Here is a 24,222-nt window from a genome sequence, read left to right on the forward strand (position 1 = left end):
CACTTTAATCCTAGTAATTCACGAGGAGTTTTAACGAACGTTTCGCTACAGAACTTGCACGTGCTACGTGCAGTAAGGCACTTTTAAATTTTACAAGCTAATTGGCAAGGTGGGGGAGGGTATCATCTGCGAGTTTACTTACAGTATACTGTGAAAATCATTATAGAACACGTAGCCGAATGACTGTCCCTGCAGCTTTATCATAAACAAACTTAACGGAACAGCAGTAGTAAATTGGAATCGATCAGAGTAAAGAAGACTGGATTGGATTGTTTGGGGGAAGAGACAAAACAGCGAGGTCATCGGTCTAATCGGATTAGGAAAGGACGAGGAAGGAAGTCGGCCGTGCCCTTTGAAAGGAACCATCCCGGCATTTGCCTGGAGCGATTTTAGGGAAATCACGGAAGACCTAAATCAGGATGGCCGGACGCGGGATTGACCCGTCGTCCTCCCGAATGCGAGTCCAATAAAGAGGAAGAAGATAGGACCGCTTCAGTAGCCATTTGTACGTTAACTGAACATTTATTCAACGCCTGTGTAGACAATACATTTTATAATAAATAATCTTCCCGTCACGCTACTTGCGTTTACTCTTCTCTGTTCGATGCCGACGCGTGTTCCCGAGAGACCGGACGAACTGTGCACTGCTTTCATTTCGTGTGCCGAGGTTTGGAGACGTTGCAGCAGAGCCAGGTGAGTACTTTGTACGAGAGGAAGGCGGCGACGGCCGCGGCTAGGAGGATTACGGCGGCGACGTCGAGCAGCAGCGTCTGCCACGGCATCATGTCCAGCGAGAGGCTGCGCAGGTGCGGCGCGCCCCGGTGCCGGATCACGTACTCCACCCACCACACGGCGCGCTCCAGCGACGTCGCCTGGTGCTCGCGGAAAACTGCGGAGAACTTCTGCATGTTCTCCTGGTAGCTGCCGAGAACAAGTAGAGAGGGAGCGAATATTACTTCGGCGAAGCACACGCAGTCACTCTAGAATTACGTACAAATTGTTCTACGCTCTCAATTTCCACACCAAAACGGTAGCTCACCTCTCGAATATTTGGTATTAAACTAAGACTGTCATTCGTCTAAATACACGTAAAGATAAAAAAACGAAGAACCATTAAGGAATTTCCCTAATGGGACGCAAATCTGGGCTTAGTTCGAAACTGGACTCATCGCTAAAGGCAATTTTACTCCACTCAACGAGAATCTAGGTCGAAGACATGCCTGGTGACGCCCCGGATGCGAATCGGATACCAATATGATTGTCGCCCGCCATGGCGTGGGGTGCCATTTCTTTTCATAGCAGGACCCCTTTGGTCGTCCACGACACTCTCACGGCACAGCCGTACGTAGGCGATATTCTAGGCCTGGTTGTGTTCCCCTTCATGACAAGCCATCCTGGACTTACATTTCAGCAAGATAATGCCCGTCCGCGCATGATGAGGTTCCTGCTGCCTTTCTTCTTGCTCGTCAAATCCTACCTTGGCCAGCAAGGTCGCCGCGTCTCTGCTCAATTGAGAACGTTTGTAGCTTTATGGGCAAGCCCCTCCAACCACCTCGGGATTCTGACGATCTAACGCACCAGTTGGTCATAATTTGGCACGATATTCATCAGGATGACTTCCAACAACTCCATCAATCAGTGCCATTCCGAATAACGGCTTGCGAAAGGGCCAGAGGTGGACCAACGCTTTATTGACGAACATGTTCTGTTAGTAAAATCTGTCACCATCACAACAGCCAAAGTTGTGGAAAATTAGTTGAACCACATAATCCGAGGTACCACTCTTTGTTAATTAAGGCAGGCACCACCACTGCAGACAGTCACCTAACAAAAGGTACCAAGTACATCAACATGTAATTAGTAGATTAAGGACCTAGATTAACATAAAGATGTAGTGAAATAAGTATAATCCCCCCCTCCCCCCCTCTCCACCCCCCCCCCACCTCCCCCACTCTGTTGGCTGTGCGACCACCTATAACAACATAGTTTTCTTAGAGATAGATTAACTAGAACTAGACTATCAAGTAAAGAGTTAAAATGTAAGCGCAGACCAACTGCTCACTTACGCTGCCCTTCCTCGACGGGCAAGTGGTGGGGACGGTCAACATCCTGCCAGAACGAGCACAGCGGCCGCCGCGGAACGACAACACTCGCCGAGCTGCCGACTGGTGCAACTACACAAAAGGAAGCAGTGGGAAGCAGCACGCGCTGCACAGAATCTAAGAACCCTAAACCCACGCCCCATAAACCGAGGATGGTCGTGGGCCACGAGGCCTTATTGTTACCGACCATGCCCTCCAATGCCCACGATTTGTTTTGTAAATAAATAGATCCCAGAGAAAAACAACAAAAAACCACACACAAGTACACGTAGATTCGGTGAAGCCGAAGGCACTGTCAAACACCACGTTAAAAAGAGAAAAGAAAAGCTTTATTGACTTGCTCAGTTTGTGAACCTCTTTCTCTTGCGAAAATAATCAAATTTTTCTGAACTTGTAATGGTTTGTTTGTCTGTACCTGTACGCATTTGCATCACGTCTACTGATTTTCGTCCCATTCGGATAATTCCTGCGAGGTTTTTTTTTTTTTAATATATCGTTTCACACCTGATCTTCCACACAAGTATTTTCTAGCACATACGGTAAAATGAACACGTCAGCACATCATTTCCAACCTAAACGTTAACATTCTCCACACAGAGACAGTCAGCGTCGCTAGTTTCTCTTATTAATTTACTGTTGGTTTCTAGCATACCTACTGTTTAACCTTCATAAACGAAAAGCATTTACGAATATATCATTTATCTACTTATTCTTTACAATTACGCCCTGTTATATCAGAAGCTAAAATAGGCTATACAAGACACACTTTCTTTGATAATAATGGCTTTATGGATGTAGATGTAGATGCTCTTTCCTCCTTAAAACATGTATTTCTGGTAATGAATATAAAAACTAATACTACAAAAATGCTAATATTACAACTACAACTACTCCTACTACTACAAAAGTATAATAAAACCCTTAACCAGTTACCAAACTACTAATGCTACTGTCTGTACTACGAAATCTGTCGTTTTTGTTCATTTATTTTGGTGTATTTAACCTGAAGGCTGTTGTTGCCTCTACTTGATCCGCCTTCACACTACCGCAGTCAACAGCCATCGTCCGCACGATTTCTTCGGTGTACGGCAGCAAGACTGCAGAGTTTCCACTATAACAAGCAATTCCACGATTCACTGTTACCTCTTCGAATCCATACTTCCGTGATTACTTGCAGCAAAGGAATATAAATTCTTAAGAAAGAATTGTGGTTGTCGACCTCAGTTGTCTTCTCTTCATCTGCACAATATGTTGTCTCGACAGGATGGCAGCACTGCGACGTGTATTTGAATGCTTCATGATCTCTTCCTTCACTTTCCTGGATACTCCCACAGTGTGTACTCTACAGTGCCCAAATAGCCGCAGGCGCAACTATCATTCATCTGTCTTTTGATTTTTTATGGATGCGTAGCATGCGGATCGTGACGGATCAGGGAATGTATCAGTCCACTCGACAGGTTAGGAAATCTCATTTTTAGGCTTTCTCTGACGTTAGGAAGAAATTCACATGTTCTCCTTCCTGTATCTAAAGTGACCATTCATTCTGCCACAGTTGTAATATGCGATTTTGTACTGACTTCTTCGTATTGGCCTCAGTTCCAAATATGCTTCCTTCTTCCATTTGATTGCCTTTCTTTAACCAATGAATGGCTCCAGTTTTCCTAATTTTCAAGTCCAGTGGACATAGCCCACAATTACTAACAAAGAATCACTTGGGATAGTGCAGTAGGCGTCCGTTAATCTTAGTAACACTCCTCGCTGAACTCTTCTCACTAGTGAGATTGGCTTCAAAAGCTTCAATCTATGAGCCCAAACGGTCACACCATATCCTGCGACTGATGCTAATGTATATTGGTGATATGCTCTGATTGTTTTCAGGGGAAGCTGAAATTGCCTGTTTGCAATGATTATAATTTTGTTCATCACTATTGTCCCCTTTGTGCCTGCCTGCCTTTCGTCCGGGAATAGCCCTACAAATCTCTTTATGTGCTTATTCTCATCGTTACATCATTTAATTGGCCGTGGCAGAGCGCTCACTGAGTGAGACCGACCACGTAATAAAATTCGCAGACACGGAAGTTCTGGCTGTAGAGAAGCACTATCACACCCGCTTGTTCAGAGAAGCTGTAGAAATACAAAAACACACGAACAGCTTCAACAAGAAAGAGGAAAGCCTTAAGGTAAACGGATCCTGGCTTCCCGTACTGCAGCGAACGACCGTTGCAGGTAGCAAGAGGAGAACCGCACCGGAAATGACTGCGGAGAAGCCCTCGGACGTTGGCGCGCCAGGTACATATAGTCTGCGGCCGCGAGCTCGGCTCCAGTTCACCACCGGCATTGCAAGGTGAAGCTTTGACAATGCTAGCCACTCGTGCTGGCGAAACGTCAGGAAAATCATCAGGTGAACGTCGGCTGAAGAACCCGAGACAGAAGGCAATAGGCAGTTTGTCAACAAGTGGTCACGAAAGCCTTAACAATTTTGTATTTAATTTTATGCTAGGCTTTCTTGCTAAGTTCCCTTTCAGCAAGAGGTACGAAGTTTCGTGAAGTACTAGTGACAATCTGCCACTTCGACACCATCCTTCAAGGTCATGGAACATCGCGTTACATTTGTCTTCTACAATTCTGCTAGTCATCTCTTACAACAAATAACACGTCGTCTCCGCTTACGTACCGCCGTCATGTAACTTCTGTAGTCTCGGCTGCAATGCTACATCCGAAAACTCTGGGCCACACGCTGATCCCTGCGAACAGCCTTTTTCTATTTTCTTCGTTATTTCCTTTCCAAATGGTTCAAATGGCTCTGAGCACTATGGGACTTAACATCTGAGGTCATCAGTCCCCTAGACTTTAGAACTACTTAAACCTAACTAACCTAAGGACATCACACACATCCATGCCCGAGACAGGATTCGAACCTGCGACCGCAGCAGCAGCGCGGCTCTGGACTGAAGCACCTAGAACCGCTCGGCCACAGCGGTCGGCCAACCAGTAATATGTCTGCATCTTAATGATTCAGCTTCCACTCATCTTTGTTAGTTTATGTTTATATTTTTTAATTGTCACTAGTTTCTCGTGTCGTTTTGATACCTTTCAGTTTTTCTAATCAGCATCTATCTCTTCATCTCTGTATACCTGTATGGTCATCTTACCCAGCAATCTACGGTTCATATTGTAATATTTGTGCACAACAGCGGAATGTGCAGACAATATCATCTTGCAACTATTATAGGCACTACTGGATGTTTAGAAACATCACATCGGTCTGAAAAAAGGAATCGAATTCAAAAATTTGCTGCGAGAGCTCTAGCTCGCCACATTAGCTAACACGGGAGATCAGGTCATATCCTCAAACAATTTAATGTAAACAAATGGAAGAAAATTCGAAAAACTTAGAGAATCAGAAAACTGCAGACTAGGCATAGATGAAAGTACGGAAGAACGTTTGATGTTTGCACTAGTTCATTTTCAAAGTCGATGACTGTAGTCCTATAAGTCCATACATCAATACTGAAACGTGAACACTACTGGTGCCGGCCGTTGTGGCCGAGCGGTTCTAGGCGCTTCAGTTCAGAACCGCGCGACCGCTACGGTCGCAGGTTCGAATCCTGCCTCGGACGTGGATGTGTGTGTGATCCTTAGGTTAGTTAGGTTTAAGTAGTTCTAATTTCTAGGGGACTGACGGCCTCAGATGTTAAGTCTCATAGCGCTCAGAGTTTTTTTTTATTTTATATATATATATATATATACATTGCTGGTCACCGTTTTACAGCTCGTGTAATATTAAAATGTCCTAGCCTTTTTGTTTTCGTTTATTGACCCATAATCTATGTGACGAAAATTACCAGAGGAATTATCAATAGGTTAAGAGGTACTCTGTCTAATTACTTAATAATTATGGTAAAAAGGACTAAAGCAGAACACTTGCTTACATGTGATCTATAAGACACGATCAAAAAGTCTCCGTTTGAGAGCATGGCTGCAGCGTATATGCAACTCAGCGCGACTCCGATGCATGTACCAGGTGATCTAAAAGTCAGTATAAATTTGAAAACTGAATAAATCACGGAATAATGTAGATAGAGAGGTACAAATTGACACACATGCTTGGAATGACATTAGAACCAAAAAAATACAAAAGTTCAAAAAATGTCCGACAGATGGCGCTTCATCTGATCAGAATAGCAATAATTATCATAACAAAGTAAGACAAAGCAAAGATGTTCTTTACAGGAAATTCTCAATATTTCCACCATCATTACTCAACAATAGCTGTAGTCGAGGAATAATGTTGTGAACAGCACTGTAAAGCATGTCCGGAGTTAAGGTGAGGCATTGGCGTCGGATGTTGTCTTTCAGCATCCCTAGAGGTGTCGGTCGATCACGATACACTTGCGACTTCTGGTAACCTCAAAGCCAATAATCGCACGGACTGAGGTCTGGGGACCTGGGAGGCCAAGCATGACGAAAGTGGCGGCTGAGCACACGATCATCACCAAACGACGCGCGCAAGAGATCTTTCACGCGTCTAGCAATATGGGGTGGAGCGCCATCCTGCATAAACATCGTACGTTCCAGCAGGTGTTTATTAGCCAGGCTTGGGATGATGCGATTCTGTAACATATCGGCGTACCTCTCACCCGTCACGGTAGCAGTTACAAAACCAGAATCACGAATTTCCTCGAAGAAAAAAGGCCCGATAACGGTAGATGTGGTAAATCCAACCCATACCGTGACTTTCTCGTCGTGCAATGGAGTTTCCACGACAGTTCTAGGATTTTCGGTAGCCCAAATTCTGCAGTTGTGGGTGTTGACCCTCGGAGAATGAAATGAGCTTCGTCGGTCCACAACACGTTACTCAACCAATCGTCATCTTCCGCCATCTTTTGAAATGCCCACACCGCAAATGCCCTCCGCTTCACTAAATCGACAGGTAACAGTTCATGATGCCGATGGATTTTGTGCGGATAGCATCGGAGAGTACGCCTAAGTGCCAGCCAAACAGTAGTGTGCGCTGACTTCCCCGTGCACAGACGAACCCGCTGCAGTCTCCATTTCTTCCTGAACTGTCTCAGCAGCATTACGCCTTGTGCTCGGTCGGCCACTAAACAACCCGTGGCTTCGAAGTTCGAAATCATTCTCGCCACAGTTGCATTTGTCAACGGACCTTTACCTGTTCGAATCCCCTTCCTATGGCGATAAGATCGTAACGCCGAACTAGCACGTTCCCCATTCTGATAATACAGCTTCACTAAAAGCGCCTTTTCAGGTAACGTCAACATGCTGCGACTGCTGGCGCATCTGATTCTCTCTCTCATTACAGCTCCTTTTATACATGATTGCCATGCGCAGTCACTGACGTTTTGCTGTCCAGCTCCATCTGTCGGACATTTTGTGAACTTTGTTTTTTTCGGTTCTAATAAAACCCAATGTCATTCCAAGGACGTGTGTCAATTTGTACCTCTCTATCTACATTATTCCGTGATTTATTCAGTTTTCAAATTTATACTGACTTTTTGATAACCCGGTATATCAGCACCGACGTGTAGGCAAGGAATTAGTGTGGCATTCGTGAATTTCTGACTTGCGTGCCGTAAATGCGGAAGCATGAACTATGGTCACGTTGTCCAAGCAGGACCAACGTACTATTATTCTTTTCTTGGCTCCCGAACAAGTGCCGGTAAACATACGTCGGAGAATGAAGAATACGCTGGGACAGCACGTCTGTCGAAAACCGCCGTTGTGAAGTTTTGCGACAGGTGCTGTTGCTTCATAACGCACGTCCTCATAAGGCAAATGTTGCAACGCAGCTACGCCGACTCAAGTGGATGAAACTCGAACACCCACTCTATAATCCTGAGCTATCCCCTCGCAATTATCATAGCTTCGATCCCTTAAATATGGCCTTGAAGGGCCGAAGATTTCTACCGGACGAGAATGTGCAGCAGGCAGTTACGGAATTCCTCTCGCAGCAGGAGACGGTGTTCTACCAAACGGCTATCTTCAACCTGGAGCGTCGGTAGGACGATTGTCTCAATGCTCACGACGATTTTGCCTGATAGGTATAAAGATTCTAGAGTTTAAGGCCTTCGAACCGCAACTTTTTGATCACCCATTATGTGTACAACTTGCAAAGCTTAGGAACTGACCTCGGAGTGTCAAGAAGGCGTCGTATTACTCGGAGAAGTGATTCTTTGTTTATTTCGCCCAGTTCCATTTTCTCTCCTATTCCGACGCTAACCATCTTGGCAATATTGTAGGGCTGGTCAGCGAAACACGGTATCCCTAGGAGAGGAACACCAAAGTACGCCGCCTCGTTGAAGCTCTGCAGACCTCCCTGTGTGATGAACAGCCGGATGTTACGATGAGCTGAAACAGAAATTTCCTTTCAATTTACAAGCAATTTACAACTTAGTAACGACATCATCATGTACTACTGAAGTCTGTTCACCACTCGTACCTAGTACGTCCTGCTGCGGTAGCCACTTCGACACCATCACGTTCTCTGGTTTTCCGGGGAGGTCAACCTCCTCGAACTTCCACAGTATTCTTTGCGGAAGTTTAGAGAAAGCGTACAGGAATGCGTCTCTTATCTCTTTAGAGAGGAAAATACTTCTCATGTTCGATCCTAAACTGAAATATATGAAGCCATTGTCCGCTCCGTCTAAGAACTTCTGGATCTCCTGTTTGAAAAGAAAATATTTTTAAGGCATTTACTCACGTTGATAAGAACATACTAAGAGTAACGTAAACAGAAAAAAGAGTTCTTTGTTGTTATGTATTTAATCTGAAAACTGATCTGATGCAGCTCTCCAAGTTGTTCTACCCAATGCAAGCCTCTTCATCTCAGAATAACTATTACAACCTCCATCCTGATGAATCTCCTTGCTATATTCATCTCTTGGATTCCCTCTACGACTTGTACCGCCACGCTTCTCTCCGACACTAAATTGATGATCACTTGACATCTCAGAATGTGTCCTATCAACGGATCCTTTCTTTTAGTCAATTTGTGTGAGAAATTTCTTGTCTTCAGAGTTCTGTTTAGTATCCCCTCATCAGTTACGCGATCTACCCATTGTGTCTTCAACATTCTTTGGTAGTGCCACAATTCAGAAGCTTCTATGCTCATCTTGTCTAAACTGTTTATCGTCCTTGTTTTACTTCCATGCGTGGCTACGCTCCATACAAATTCCTTCAGAAAAGACTTCCCAACACTTAAATCTGTATCCTATATGAACAAATTTCCCTTCTTCAGAAACGCTTTTCTTGCCATGGCCAGCCTAATTTTTATATCCTGTCTACGTTGGCCATCAAATAGCCCAGGTATCATATATTATCTAGTACTTTGTGTCCCGTTTTCTAATTCCCTCAGCATCATCTGGTTTAATTCGACTACATCCCATTAGCCTTATTTTGCTTTTGTTGATGTTCATCTTGTGTCCTCCTTTCAAGACATTGTCCATTCCGTTCAACTCCTCTTCTACGTCCTTTGTTCTAACTGCCGTCTGGTTTCTGTACAAATCGTGAATAGCATTTCGCTCCCTGTATTTTACCCCTGCTACCTTCAGAATATCAAAGAGAGTAATCGAGTCGACACTGTCAAAAGCTTCCTCAAAGAGTACAAACGTGAACCGTGCGTGGCTCGTGTTCCCGCCATTATGTATTTTAAACCCTGTACCTCACTACGTTAAATTCCACCTCACTACGTTAAATTAAATTACTACCGTCACTGAGTTGCTGATTTGCCTCACTCTGACTGGCACTAGCAGCGCTTAGCGATATATCCCCTCTGGTAGTATCTATGCTCGACTGCTATTACTTCCCGGTCGTTGTCTGTCGTAAGCGAGTTCGGGCTGCCAGTCAGTTGGAACGCGTCTGGAGCGCAGAGCGGACCTGCCAGTCGGGGAGTAGCAATGCGGCAGTAGTGCAGGCGGGCTGGAGCAGTGAGGTCTGCGTCGACATGGCTCGCCCGACCATTGCCGCCGCGCATCACTTGAGCCGGGCCACGGTCGAGGTGGATCGTCGGTCGGTCGTCCTACCGGACGACGCGGTTTGGCTCGCCGATCGTTCATGAGTCGGCTGTGTGTGTGTGTGTGTGTGTGTGTGTGTGTGTGTGTGTGTGTGTGTGTGTGCGTGCGCGCGCATCGACTCCCGATTTGTCTTCGTGCATGCTTAGTTACTGTTAGGTATCGTTCAGGTCTTCGTGCAAGTGTTTGTCAGGTTGTGTGTGTATTTGGTGTTATTTTCATTGACGACTATTTTAGATGCTGTCGGCATTCTGAGGGAGTCGGTCGGTTGCTGCGGACCAGGGAAATTATCTCCGCACGGTGCAGTCGGCTGGGTCCGCTGCTGGTCTCTGCGCAGTGTCGGAGCGTGTGTGGAGCTGTCCGATCGCTACGAGGTTCGTGGTTCACCGATCCAGGACGTCAAAGTTGAGTAGTGGTTTCAAGTACCCAAGCCAAGTCCATTCACGTTGTGTGGTTCGTTTCGGTGGTTTGCTGCTGGAGTTTTTCCCGTGAGCAACACCGAATGTTTGTATTGCTGAAATTTAGCCGCCATGCGGTGGAATTAACAATATTGATTGATTACAATTCAAGTGCACCAGCGGAATTTTCTGCCTTGTGGCCGTTAGTGTTCCGGTTACCTGGCCTGGCCACTGACGTAATTTCAGGCAGTGTCCTTTCCTCACCTGTTGTCGCTGTCCAGCACGGTGTGTAGTTTGACTGCTTAATACATATACATATTTGATTGTGGATAGTCACGCCCGTAACATTTTGTATTTGAATTCTCGTGTACCGATTGGTGGCAAGGAAGTCGTTTGTCGGTCGGTCCGTGGCTGTCCTTTGGTTGGGTTCCGACGGATCAAGTGCAGTTGGGCTCACCACCTGTATCATCTAAGTGAACGAGGGCAGACCGACCCCCTGGAGGCTTCTGAGTGCTTTTATCTTTACTGTCTTTCTCACCGGTGTTTAATTGTCTGTTTATAATCTATTATAGTCAATAATAAAAGAAATTCTTGGTTTTACTGTATTTTATGTAAGTAAGTTTGAATTCTGGCAAGTGGATATTTGTTAAAAGGTTATTGCCATTGTGTTGTCTTTTCTTTTAGTCCGGTTTCAGCTACTTAAAATTTAAGGCTTATGGTAATATATTTTAAAATTTTGAAATTTAATCGTGGCCTTTAGCCGTTTGTTCGGCTATGTGCCGTTTTGGTTGTAAATGTGTTAGGAAATTACAATAAACTACAATTTTAGGGTGAAATTGACCCCAACTTTATTTGGCCCCTCCCACAATCCTAATCACTTGTTCTGCCCAGCGGGTTTAGCGGGCGTATCAAAATGCTATCTTCTAAAATAAGTCGTTGGGTTAGTATTGCCTCTTCTGTTACTGGCCGGCCGAAGTGGCCGTGCGGTTCTAGGCGCTGCAGTCTGGAACCGCGAGACCGCTACGGTCGCAGGTTCGAATCCTGCCTCGGGCATGGATGTGTGTGATGTCCTTAGGTTAGTTAGGTTTAACTAGTTCTAAGTTCTAGGGGACTAATGACGTCAGAAGTTGAGTCCCATAGTGCTCAGAGCCATTTGAATCTTCTGTTACTACATCTCTCCGGGATCGAAACTGATCATCACCCAAGGTCAGTTTCTACAAGTTTTTCCATTCTTCTGTAAGGATTTCGTGCTAGAATTTTGCAACCATGACTTATTAAACTGAAAGTTCGGTAATACAAATACAAGTCAGCACCTGGGATTATTACATTCTTCTTGAAGTCTGAGGGTATTTCGTCTGCCTCCTACATCTTGCACACCAAGTGGAATAGTTTCGTCATCGCTGGCTCTCCCGAGGCTATCACTAGTTATGACGGAATAACGTATAGTCCCCCGGCCTTGTTTCGACTTATGTCTTTGAATGTTCTGTCAAATTCTTCTCGCGGTATACATCTCCCAGCTCATTTCATCTATGTCCTCTTACCCTTCTATAAATTTGACTTCAATTTCATTCGACTTGCGTAGACCCTCTGCATACTCCTTACCCTTTCCGATTTCCCTTCTTTACTTGATACTGGTCTTCCATCTGAAATCTTGATATTCATACAGCTGCTTCTCTTTTCTCCAAACGTGTCTTTAATTTTCCTGTAGGCGATATCTGTCTTTCGCCTAATAAAATATGCTTCTAAATCCTTCCATTTGTCCTCTAGTCATTTCTCGTTAGCCATTTTGCACTTACGGTCAGTCCCATTTTTTTAGACTTTTGTATTGCTTTTCCCCTTCTTCATTTGCTGCATTTTTATATTTTCTTCTTTCATCAACTTCATACAATATCTCCTGTTATGTTCAAGGATTTCTACAAGGCCTTGTCTTTTTCCCTATTTCATCCTGTGTTGCTTTCACTATATCATTTCTCCTGATACCCGTTCGTCTTCTACTGCATTCCTTTTTCCCCTGTTCTTGTCAACCATTGTCTAGAGCTCCCTCTGATCTTCTCTACAACCTCTCGTTGCTTCAGCTTATCCAGGTCCCATCTCCTTAACTACTTGCTCTTTTGCAATTTCTTCGGTTTTAATCTACAGTCCATAACCGACAAATTGTGCTCAGACACGTTCACTATACGCCACCCTCAGCTTCATCGGCTCCTCGGTGCACAAGCACCCCAGTAGCTCGCGTCAGAGCTTAAATTCCTTTCATCTCATCTCAATCGAAACACGAGGTCCCACTTGTTTTAGTTGTATCTATTCATAAAACAAAAATATTCGAAAACTATTTGTTGTTGCTATCCGCCACTGGAGCAAGTTTCCTTGCACTCTGCGCACAATTCGGCCTCCTGTTGCTTTTAAAAAGCTGAAGCACTTCGCTCTGCCGCCCTAACAGCGTTTCACCAAAAATTAACGTATATTACCAACTTTCCCTCTGCCAAATAGCAAAGCCAAAGCTCCTGTCTTTTCCCAGTTACCCTTCTATCTTTTTCCCTTTTTCTACGAGTCAAGCCACTTACTTTTGCCTTGCATTCATTAACTATTATCACTTCCTCTTTCTCCCCTCCTTCCACCCCTTTCACTACTGCCTGTCGCTGCTAGAACTCATAATTAAAACTTTGTTGTGCTTGCTATGAACGAGTACGAAGTGCGTGTTTATTTTATCTTTGCTGTTGGGATGTTTCATTTATAAATATAGTATAACATACGTATCGTAACATGTGCAACGTTAAGTATATAGAACGGCTGGTTAGATATAAAAGATGACCAGATGGTCCTAATCTTGCCAGGTTGAATAAACAAACAAAAAATATAAATAAGTAAAATAAAATAAATAGAAGACTTAAGCTGTCAACGTGACAATTACTAGGTATGCGTTTATATATATATTTTGATACAATGCTCCTCTTTTGCTTGCACATATCGCTTGTGAAGATATAGCCATTAGTGATTGGTAATTTTTTTCTCTGTTTTTTTATCATTTCTTTCGCTTTCTTGCACTAGGTATTCACATCTTTGATGATATAGCATAGCTATGCTTGTAAATGACGTTAAAATATAGCTGCAATTTATTTCCTTTTCAGTAATGGCTAAATACACTGTTCAGCCAGAACATTATGACCACCTTGCTAATAGCCTGCATCTCCACCTCTGGACGGATAACAGCGTCAACACTTAGTGGCATGGGAGCAATGAGGCCTTGATAGAGAACTGGCATCACATCTGCACACACGTCACCTAATTACCGTCAATACTGGGGACGGGGGCAATAAGCTCTGACATCACGTTCAACCACATCCAGGTGTGTTCCATCGGGTTAAGATCTGGCGAGTTTTGAGGCCAGCACATCAATTGTAACTCGCCACTGTGTTCCTCGAACCATACCATCACGCTCCTGGGCTCGTGACCTAGCGCATTATTTTGCTGAAAAATGCCACTGCCGTCGTAAATCACAATCGTCATGAGAGGATGTATGTGATAGTCTGCAGCTAGTGTACGATACTCCTTGGTTATCATGGTGCCTTGCACGAGCTTCCCTGGACCCATGGATGCCCTCGTGAATGTTCCCCAGAACATAGCGGAGCCGCGCCAGCTTGTCTGCGTCCCGTAGTAAAGCTGACAAGGAGCTAATTCCTTGGAAGACGTCAAATTCGCGCCCTCCCGTCGGCATGACGAAGAAGGTACCGGGATTCATCAGACCAAGCAACGCTCTGTCACTGCGCCAACGTCCAATGCCGATGATCACCTCCCCGTTTCAATCTCAGTTGCCGATGTCGTGGTGTTGACATTGGCACATGTGTGGATCGTCGGCTGTAGAGGCCCATCGTTAGGAGTGTTCGGTGCACTGTGTTTTCTGACACACTTGTACTTTTCCTATCATTAAAGTCTAATGTTAGTTCCGCCACGGTTTACCGCCTCTCCTGTTTTACCAGCATGCCCAGCCGACGACGTCTCACATCTGTAATGAAGGGTGGTCCCCCAACCCCCAAATGTCTGGACATGGGTTCTCCTTGGTTTCTCCATTTGTCGAAGACACTCACCACAGCTCTTCTCGAACACGCGGTCGTGCAGTTCCCGAGATGCTTGTGACGAACCTCCGGACCGTCACAATCTGCCCTCGGTCAAACTCAGATAGATCGCGCGCGCCTTCCCCAACCTACACGCGGACAGCACGCTCACGAATACTACACGCACAGTGCGTTTGCGTGATTAGCAGTCATTCCCCGCCAGGTGACGCCGCTGTTGCGTGGACGGGTTATATCGGTAGTAGGTCGATGGTCATACTGTTATGTCTGATCAGCGTATGTTTTCTTACTATTACTTGAATATGGAAAGACGTTAATTTCTTTTGTTTATATTATCTGCATATGTAATATTTACTGTGATGTGAAGAATTTCTATGTAAATTGTAGACATGAATGCACAGAGAGCGATAACGAAAGAATGGAGTAGCGATAGTTAGTGAGAGTGTGTGAGGTAATATGGCGGGACGCGAGTTGTTCATTTGAGATACAAAAACTTGCCGAGACAGCTAATCAGGAAACTTACCTACTGACGATTGGGATTACCTTCGCATTCCGTAATAAAAACTGAAGTGATCATTATGAACAGAACGCTCGTACGGTTTGAGTATTACTAAACGGACTGTGTCTCAACCGGTACTGACAATGCTTTAGCGAGTACACGTTATAGTATTGTTATAATGTGAGTGAAACTGTTTTTATATTTAACGCATTGCGAGAGCCAAGGCTCCATAAAACTAACGTACTTGTCTTCTAAACGAACATCCGTAACTGTCACAGTGAACCTAATTACAGTTGTTTGTCAGGTGTAAAAACGGTTTTACTGTCTGTGAATTCGCGTTCGCGATAGTCATTTGCAAACGTGACGAGCAATTTTATCGCGGTAGAAAATTTTCACGAGCGGTGTATAAAGTAATGAAACAATAATTTGCTGCGTATAACGAGTAAGAGGCGTGTATATGCTAAAACTGTGGATTATCACCAACAATTATGTGTATTTAGAAAGAGGCCTGTTAAACGCCACTTTGGATGACTTAGCGACGTAACGGAGAAAAGACATAACCAGCATACTTTGCCGTGGAAATATAATAAACGGAGTTGCTGTAATAACCTCATATGAAACATCGCAAGCCATCGCCGTCTTCTTAAATCACCGCAGCGCCTCTCCAACAAAGAACAGACAAGCTGCTTTGCTTTCAAACACAAGACATGCTGTCAATATGACAACTGTTGTTTATTTCATTACAAAATTATTTTCTTTCTGTCCCTTTCTTTTTCTTTTGTACGTGGATAAAATTGCTGGTAGTGAACTATTAACTTTCAGCATAGTTTTGTTCACCCACCATTAGTCCAAAAAAATGTTCAAACGTGTGTGAAAATCTTATGGGACTTAACTGCTAAGGTCATCAGTCACTAAGCTTACACACTACTTAACCTAAATTATCCTAAGGACAAACACACACACCCATGCCCGAGGGAGGACTCAGACCTCCGCCAGGACCAGCCGCAAAGTCCATAACTGCAGCGCCAAGACCGCTCGGCTAACCCCGCGCGGCCGCCATTAGTCATACGTATTTTTCTTTCAAATTAATGCTGCTGCCGTTACATGTATTTTGTACATCTTTTGAGGCGATGTGCTACAAATGCGTGTGCAATGTTATTTTCAAAGTGAGCTGCTCTTAATTGGATACTTTTTGAGAAAAGACTTTTGAAGCAGTCAACAGGTTTTGTCGGAGCGCAAGGCTAAAATCCATCGATGCTGATACCTAATTGTACCTAAAAGAAGATGTTTTAATTACTGTTAATTAATTAAAACATACGTAACTTATGTAATATTTTACCTGTACGAAATCTAGTGCCAGTTTCGTAATACCGTTATCAAATGGGATAGCTTGATATACATCGCGTTAACGTTCTGTTTGATTTTTATTTTGGTACTTGCCTACTGATGTCTGCTTTTGTATATCATTAGCTCTTCTAACCTCCTTTTCGTCCCGGTTCAATCAATATGTTATAAAAACGATTTACATACGAACAGAACAGGCAGTTTGTGAGGGACTCCCAATGTCATTTGAATGCCCTGAATTATCTGTAAAATTGGCCCTCAACATTGCTTAAAATTATATTAAACTTAACTTTACTCATAAAACACATCGTAATTCTGACGTAGGGCTTGCCTGGAATGACGCAACAAACCATTAGAACAAAAGAAATAGTAGCAGTTCTGGGGAGAGTCTTGACATGATATCTAACAGTATGGCAAGCAGACGCTTTCATAGACGTGTCTGTTTTCATGATGACGCTGTGCTGCTTTTGACCATAGTGACCGTGGCAACACTAACGCTGCGAAATATTTCAGTGTGTTGTACTCGTGTTATATTTTTATACTGAACAATAACAGACAAACCTTACTCGACGTTTTTGTTTGATGTATATGAAGCAAATATCACTTCAGTGATAAAATGGGCTTTTGGACCTGCAACCCTGGATAAAGATTTCGACAGGAGTTGTAGATTTGGGATTCTACATTATTAGTGGAGGCTCATATTAAAGGTATTTCAAATAAACTGCAGGTGGATCTCGAGCACAGCGCATTTTTGTGAGACTCATAGGTGTCTGTGCAACAGCGAGAGCAGAGCAGAGCAGAGCAGGACAAGACAAATAACTTGCCTGTTTCCGCCTGCGCCACGCAATATTCGAGAAGCAGCTTACTGCACGCCTGCCACGTAATTTGGATTGAACACGGTGGAGCAGTTTATTGAAGCAATTCGACCGTTCATGGTTCTGTGTGACGAACCTCGTGGAAGTGACACCGATCCAAATGGAAGAAAGTTAGTGAACCATATCGATCTCTAACATCAAAGCGAATTAACCGCCACACATCGTCAGGTGGTTTGCGGAGTATGGATGTAGATGTAGAATTTTCTCTTGCTCAGGTATTCACTTTTCCTTTCTGATTCCTTATTTTGAAGTGTTGCACAGGGTGATCGAAAAATCGGGCATTTGAGCCTCAAGAAGCGAAATAAAGTGTGAAATTATATCTTGGCGCACAACTCTGTTCGCCGTAGTTTCAAACTAAACAGGGCTCACCATTCAACAACGCAATACGTCACCCCACCCTCCAATTTTCTGACAGTCCAAGGTGTTTTCGTGAAACAGATGTGCATTTTCAGTTGACAGTATTCTTGTGTTTTGAATATTCATGTATCAACCAAGTTGAAACCACACCTTGTCAGTGAAGAAAACACGGTCCAGTTCTGCGAGTCCATGGATGTCAACAAGTAATCCTGCTCACATCTCAACAGATGTGGACTACACTAATGAACGCTGTTTCGATATTTGAGGTATATTGTACACTGTACAATAGTGTCATCCGACAATTTTTTTTAACAGCTGGTGTAGAAGTGTCGCCAACTGCCAGCTGGGAAGCGTAAACATTTCAAAGCCGTTACTGCGTCAGGAAGAAGACAGCCACCCTGACACTCTTAACGGAAACAGTGAGCAACTCACCAGAAACTGGTTACAGCAACGCAAATTGAACCGCCTTCGTTACTTCCGCAACATTACACAGGGGACACTAGGTAGGACGCAGCAACGTCTAGCAGGCGTTTGACTATGCTGTGAGGACACTGTAATAAATTCATTAAGCAAATGCAGAGGAAATGAAGACCGCTGAATACTAAGGAAGTGCAAAAACAATTCTGTCATTGCGAATGACGTCGCAGAGCACAGCCTCTCCTCGACTACATAAATATTCCACAGCCATTAGCTTTTGGCATTCAGTAAGTAGGATCGACCAGGTTCACGCCATTCACACTGTTCTCTGGCTGTGGTATGGTAACGTGTTGCGTGTGAGATTGATCCAGTAAAGGTCTTGCATTTGCTGCCCTACGAGGTGATCAGCGATCCGAAGCCACGACTGATGGAAATGGAAGTGAGCGTTTGGCGTCCTTGGTCGGGAGGCCCCTTGCGGGGCAGGTCCGACCGCCTTGGTGCAGGTCTTATTACATTCGACGCCAAATTGGGCGAACTGCGCGCCAGATGGGGATGAAATTATGATGAAGACGTTCTGCGACCGTGTAGGCTGCAGATTCCTCGACTTGCGTCATAGGGTGGTGGGGTTTCGGGTTCCGCTGGATAGGTCAGGAGTCCACTACACACAGCAGGCGGCTACACGGGTAGTAGGGGTTGTGTGGCGTGGAATGGGCGGTTTTTTAGGTTAGACAGTCTTGGGAAAGTTACCACTACCTCCATGGTCGTCGTCATCATGGCTAAAACTGACTGTCGTAAACTATTTTGTTTCCTTTATTGTATTTCAATTTCCCATCGAGGCGGGCTGGCAGCAGCATACGCGCTGCTCTTCAGCCGAAAGACATATAACAAATAATAGAAGACATTTAAAAATATACAAAGGAGAAAACATGGTGAACATAGATATAAAAAAGTGGGAACATCATGGAAGACAATAGACAAAAGAAGGGGGTGACTGTAAGTGGAGATAAAAACCGTAAAAAAGTAGCGCACACAAAAAACCACACACTGGGACAATTAAAAGAACACAAGGCACAGTATGACCGGAGCATAAAAGTATCGACGGATGGTGTAGCACATAACAAACACTGACAGTAACACAGTAAGTACAAGGCCAGCACACAATTAAAATCACGCCTCTCGACGCACAGGAGAAACAGCACTAAACACAACACTGACGTGCCACACTGACGATGATGAAAACGGATTATCTGCCAGGCGCAAGGAAATGAGGGAGGGAGGGGAAGAGAGTGGGGTAGTGTCGTAAAGTATTTTTTTTTTCCTTTATTGAATTTCAATTCCTTACCCCCTCCCCCCGAAGGGGGCGGGCTGGCAGCAGCTTAGTACGCTGCTCTACAGCCTACAGACTTTTTTAAAAACGGAAGAAGAAAAGATACAAGAAAAACAGGCGATAAAACGGTGACTTAAAGTGTAAAATGGCGGAAAATTGTGGAAAGTTAAAACAGAAAGCAAAGGGGTTGGCAATGTTAATAAAATACACAGTAATCAGACAAGTAACATAGTAGACACACAAAAAAACATGGCGACAGTCTGGTTTCTGTTCGCAAGAGATAAAAAATCACACCCAGCGACAGTATGATGGCCGTTCGCAACACTTCCCAAAAGACACAACACGGAACACTCACTGTAAAACACTGCACGAAAATGTCGGCACAAAGATGACACTCCCTAGCCAAGGGCAGATGGGGGGGGGGGGGGGGGTCGTAAACTAGCGAGGCTCCCACTTTTATATGCAAAGGACGGCTTCTGATTGGCTGGAATACGTCATAGCAACAGCGATATGGCGCGTAATGAAGTGGTGCCCTCTACTTCCATAGATGTAGTTTCTATCCCGCATTGCTTGCAGCGCCATCCCTTGGATCAGGAGGTAAAGTGCGGAAGTTTTCTTCTGCGATTTTTCTTTATCCAGTGTACTCTTCCAGGTGTTGCTAAGTGCATAGCCGTTGTCTCTGTTAGTCATTTTCGCCAAGTCTAATTTCGACTGCTTCCCGGATCACAGAGTCCCAGTAATTCGATGCGTGGGCTATTACTCTCGTTTCTTCAAATAAAATCTTATACTTGTTAAGTTCAGCCATCGCTGATTTTGCCAAATACCTGTATTTCAGGTGACGCTGATGCTCGATGCAGCGGTCGGCAACGGTTCTTACAGACTGGCTCACGTAGTTCTTGCCGCATGCGCAAGGAATACTATAAATTCCCGGCACCCTCAAGCCGAGACTATCTTTGACTGGTCTCAACTTTTCCTTAATTTTTCTAGGTGGACGGAAAACTGGTTTTATTCCTAGCCTCTTTAGGACTCCACCTATCTTGCCTGTTGTAGCACCGCAAAATGGAAGCCGCGCTATGTGTTGGTCCTCTTCTTGTTTATGGACGGCATCGTGTCTTGCTTTCTTGGACGTTACTGATTTAATTTCACCAGTAGAATAACCATCCCTCTTGAAAACAGTCGTCAAATGGTTAATCTCGAGACCGAGGTGGTCCTTGTCGGAAATAGTCCTGGCTCTGTGTACTAAAGTATTCAGCATAGTTCTCTTCTGAGACGGATGATGGAAGCTGTGGCTATGCAAATATAAGTCTGTATGCGTTGGCTTCCTGTACACAGAATGGCCCAGTCGTCCATCCGGTTTTCGCTCCACCACCGCATCTAAAAAAGGTAACATCACTTCCTTCTCTACCTCCAATGTAAATTTTATGTTTGGATGTACACCATTCAAATGTTCGACGAACTGCTGCAAAGTGTCACTGCCATGTGGCCAGATTAAAAAAATATCGCCGACGTATCTGTAGAAGCATGATGGGCGGAGGTGAGCATGCTCAACGCTCGTTCTTCAAAATCCTCCTTGAAAAAATTCGCTGTTGCTGGTGATAGTGGCGAACCCATGGCTGTTCCATCCGTCATTTCATAATAATTTCCACTATATAAAAAGTAAGTGGTCGTCAACGTATGCCGGAACAACTTCAAAATTTCCGAGGAGAAATGAGCAACCAACGGTTGTAATGTGTCATCCACAGGTACTTTGGTGAACAGAGAAACCACGTCGAGGCTAACCGTGATATCATTTGGGCGTATCTTCATCCGTTTTATGATACAACAAACACTTCTGAATTCTTAATATGATGTGGGCAGTGACCAACTATAGGCGCCAACAATTTAGCGTATAAAAGTAGGAGCCGCGCTAGTTTACGACAGCCAGTTTTAGCCCTGACGGCGACCATGGAGGTAGTGGTCGAAAGCTTGGAGTTTTATACTGAATTGACGCGGCATGTACACCGAGAGATTTTTATTCAATTTTGAGTGCTGTTTCACTGCGTGTAACGACGCAGCGCAGGTCCTCGGTCCGCATTCTGACGATTTAGTAGTGGTCTCCAGCCCGGCAGAGGGTGGCCCCTACAGTAGGCTAGACGCATTTCTTTATCCAGCGCCTTCAGTTTCTGCGCACTACGAAGATGATACCGGTACACGTGAAATTTCAACTCCTGCGTCATTTTCTCGTCACTAACTTACGAAATCTGAGATTGGACAGATGGTCTCCTCACATATTTTTTTTAAGGCGAACGCAGCATCACGTCCCTCATCTCTAGCGTTCGCTTCTCTTCTCGTCTGCAACTGATCTACGTTCCCGGAAACGGGAATTGTTCAGCATTGCGGTGTCGGAATATTTCCCACGAAAACCATGCATACGAACATCTGGCAAAACACTGTTAAACAATGAAAAGTTCTTGGTCTTGGGTAAACGACATGTTTACGAAAGAATGAAATGCGCAATATTACAGACGACGCGTGACTTCCATACACTACACTGGCATCTTCGTTCGTTGTCGATAATATCTGTAGTGCCACCTTGTGGTTGTTGCTCGAACGAATGCAATGCAACCAGTATTTGCTGATACATTTATTTATATGTCTGCGACTTTTTGATGGCGCTGTATAGTTACATCAGAGTCCATTTCCTCATCAGAATCCGACTATGAATTAGGATTCTAGAGCTTAACCATAGCTTCACAAATAAATACTGTGCGATACCGGCTGAGAAGCTGTTTCTCAACCCTCGGCGACACTGTTTCTCGTAGCTTCACCTGCGCTGCGCTACCGTGTACTGCGTCGCCTGTGTTCCAAAGTGTGTAAGGCCTAAATGCTGGGACCGAAGGCACAAAGAGCGCTGTGTCGTCTTGAGAAGTGGCATGCCTTTACGATGCACACAGTGACTTGCCGCCTCTCATATTTATATCTTACTCTGAGTAATTCGATTTGGGAAAGTATAGCCGAGCATGGTCATTACAAGGCTAGTATTGAGAACTCAGAAGATATGATTATTTTCCTCTCTAACTGCATGCGTTGAAAAGTTGCTATTCCTTCACATGCAGACTTCCCACGCAGCGTCTCTCGTCACCCGGGTGGTCCGGTGACAGGCGGGTTCTGCCAATCTTCAAAGGGTTATGCCGACGGGTGTGAGGGAGTCTAGTAGATGCTGTCCAGACGCCGACATTGTCATAAGAGCGGGGGTCACATGCCCACAGTTGCCTGAAGGAGCGGCTGGGGTTAGAGATTCCGTTACTTCGCAGAAACTTAGTGAAAACACTTTCTGACGGGCTACCAGCGAGACGTGGGAATGACTTGTGTTCCCAGGCAGTCATGGCGGGCAAATCCCCGCATATTCTGCAAAATCATAACTGTTATTGGCTTGTCCAGGGGATAGGTCCGTGATGTAGCAAAATCAGCGCAGAAATTGGCGCCAAGTATCTCCATTGGTGTAATAGTAGTGCTTCGGCAATAGAGTGAAATTTTCCACCGGTTTTCGAGTTGCTGATTGGCACGTTTAACCACGACCACTGTGGTGGTGGCGGGAATGTTCTGTGTTCGGCTGGTACGGGTGCTCTTGAGAGAGTCGGCTCTCGGCTTTCAGTCAGAGTAGGTTACAAGACTGAGCTCTCGCTGCTCTGGACAACCTGCCTTCCGTTGGCTGTCCCATATACTTTCATTTAATTGTAACTGTTTGACGAAGTTGCTGGTCTCAACTTTAACGTAACTTTCCGAGTACAGTTGGCAATTGAACGTTCTGCGTACAAGTGGCCTATGTTGTCCGTCTTGAGCAGTTTCGGCTAAAGTTGACTGTATCGGAGTTACCTTCACTTGTTAAAATCACCGTCAGTGATTGTGTCGTGAGCCTTCTTCATCTCCCTCAGAGGCGCATTTGTATTGCTAGGAAGTCTTTAGTCTGGAACAACCAGACCAGGATAATTTGTTTCGGGCTATACTCGCGACATCATCATCACCACGACGGGACGTCGAAGCTACCAGCCATCGCCTCCAGTACGCCAGATCGTGTCCTTGCAGTTAAGAAGACAGCTTGGTAATGTATGTCCGCAGCACCGGCAGATTAGGGAATTTTGCTAGGTGATAATCAGAGCTCAGCAGAACGCGCCTGTTCCCGTATTTTATAACGTGGTTCTGTCTTGGGTGTTCACTGTCTGAGTTCTCACTACTGTAACAGCAATTAATGTTGGGTTGGCTGGGTGTTTCTCTTAAGATTTGAGTTGCAAGGAATTGGCTCCACATACCACATGGTCATAAATGTCACAAGCTAGTTTATGGACAACTTCACCTTCACAGCATTTATTTGAGTATCCAATTTGACGTACTGTAAATATTTCATGTGTTTTGTTTATTGTTTTGAGTTTAGTCATAATAAATCAAATTGTTATTTTGGACAGAACTTTCATTCTGTAGATCGGTAGAGCAACCCTTTCATTTCTCACTACATTAATGAAACTTTCCTTTATTAAATTAATTTGTATCAAATTAAATTATTGCAGGTGCCAAACTCTTTTCTACTCCACTTGCAGGGTCGATTACAGTCAGTTCGCGTTTCTTCTTAATCCATGTGCAACAGCAAAAGTCGGAGTTAGAAAAGTGGGGGGCTTAGAGCATCATTACCTATGAAGATTCTAGACGAATTTAGTGTTAAATACACTGCTAGCCCCGGCACCTCGCAGTCTCACAAGGTTAGACGCCACCAGGCTCGCGGCAGTAGTATCGAGTCACTGAAGTAGTTTGCTCTTCAGCCGACAGTATCGC

At 44.5% G+C, this 24,222-nt stretch overlaps 1 protein-coding gene across 1 annotated transcript in view; it reads right to left on the minus strand.

Annotated features, from left to right (window-relative positions):
- Window positions 1–617: 617 nt before the first annotated feature.
- The window catches only part of LOC124790028 (UDP-glucosyltransferase 2-like), a 132,646-nt gene continuing 109,041 nt past the window's right edge, over window positions 618–24,222 (minus strand). Inside the window, exons 5-7 of the mRNA XM_047257584.1 lie at window positions 8,563–8,785; window positions 8,252–8,471; window positions 618–921 (exon numbers count right to left, since the gene is read on the minus strand). Coding sequence (XP_047113540.1) covers window positions 651–921; window positions 8,252–8,471; window positions 8,563–8,785 — 714 coding nt within the window. The 3' untranslated portion in view covers window positions 618–650. The remainder of the gene's footprint in view (window positions 922–8,251; window positions 8,472–8,562; window positions 8,786–24,222) is intronic.

The sequence above is a fragment of the Schistocerca piceifrons genome, chromosome 3 (assembly GCF_021461385.2).
Source record: "Schistocerca piceifrons isolate TAMUIC-IGC-003096 chromosome 3, iqSchPice1.1, whole genome shotgun sequence".
NCBI lineage: Eukaryota > Metazoa > Arthropoda > Insecta > Orthoptera > Acrididae > Schistocerca > Schistocerca piceifrons.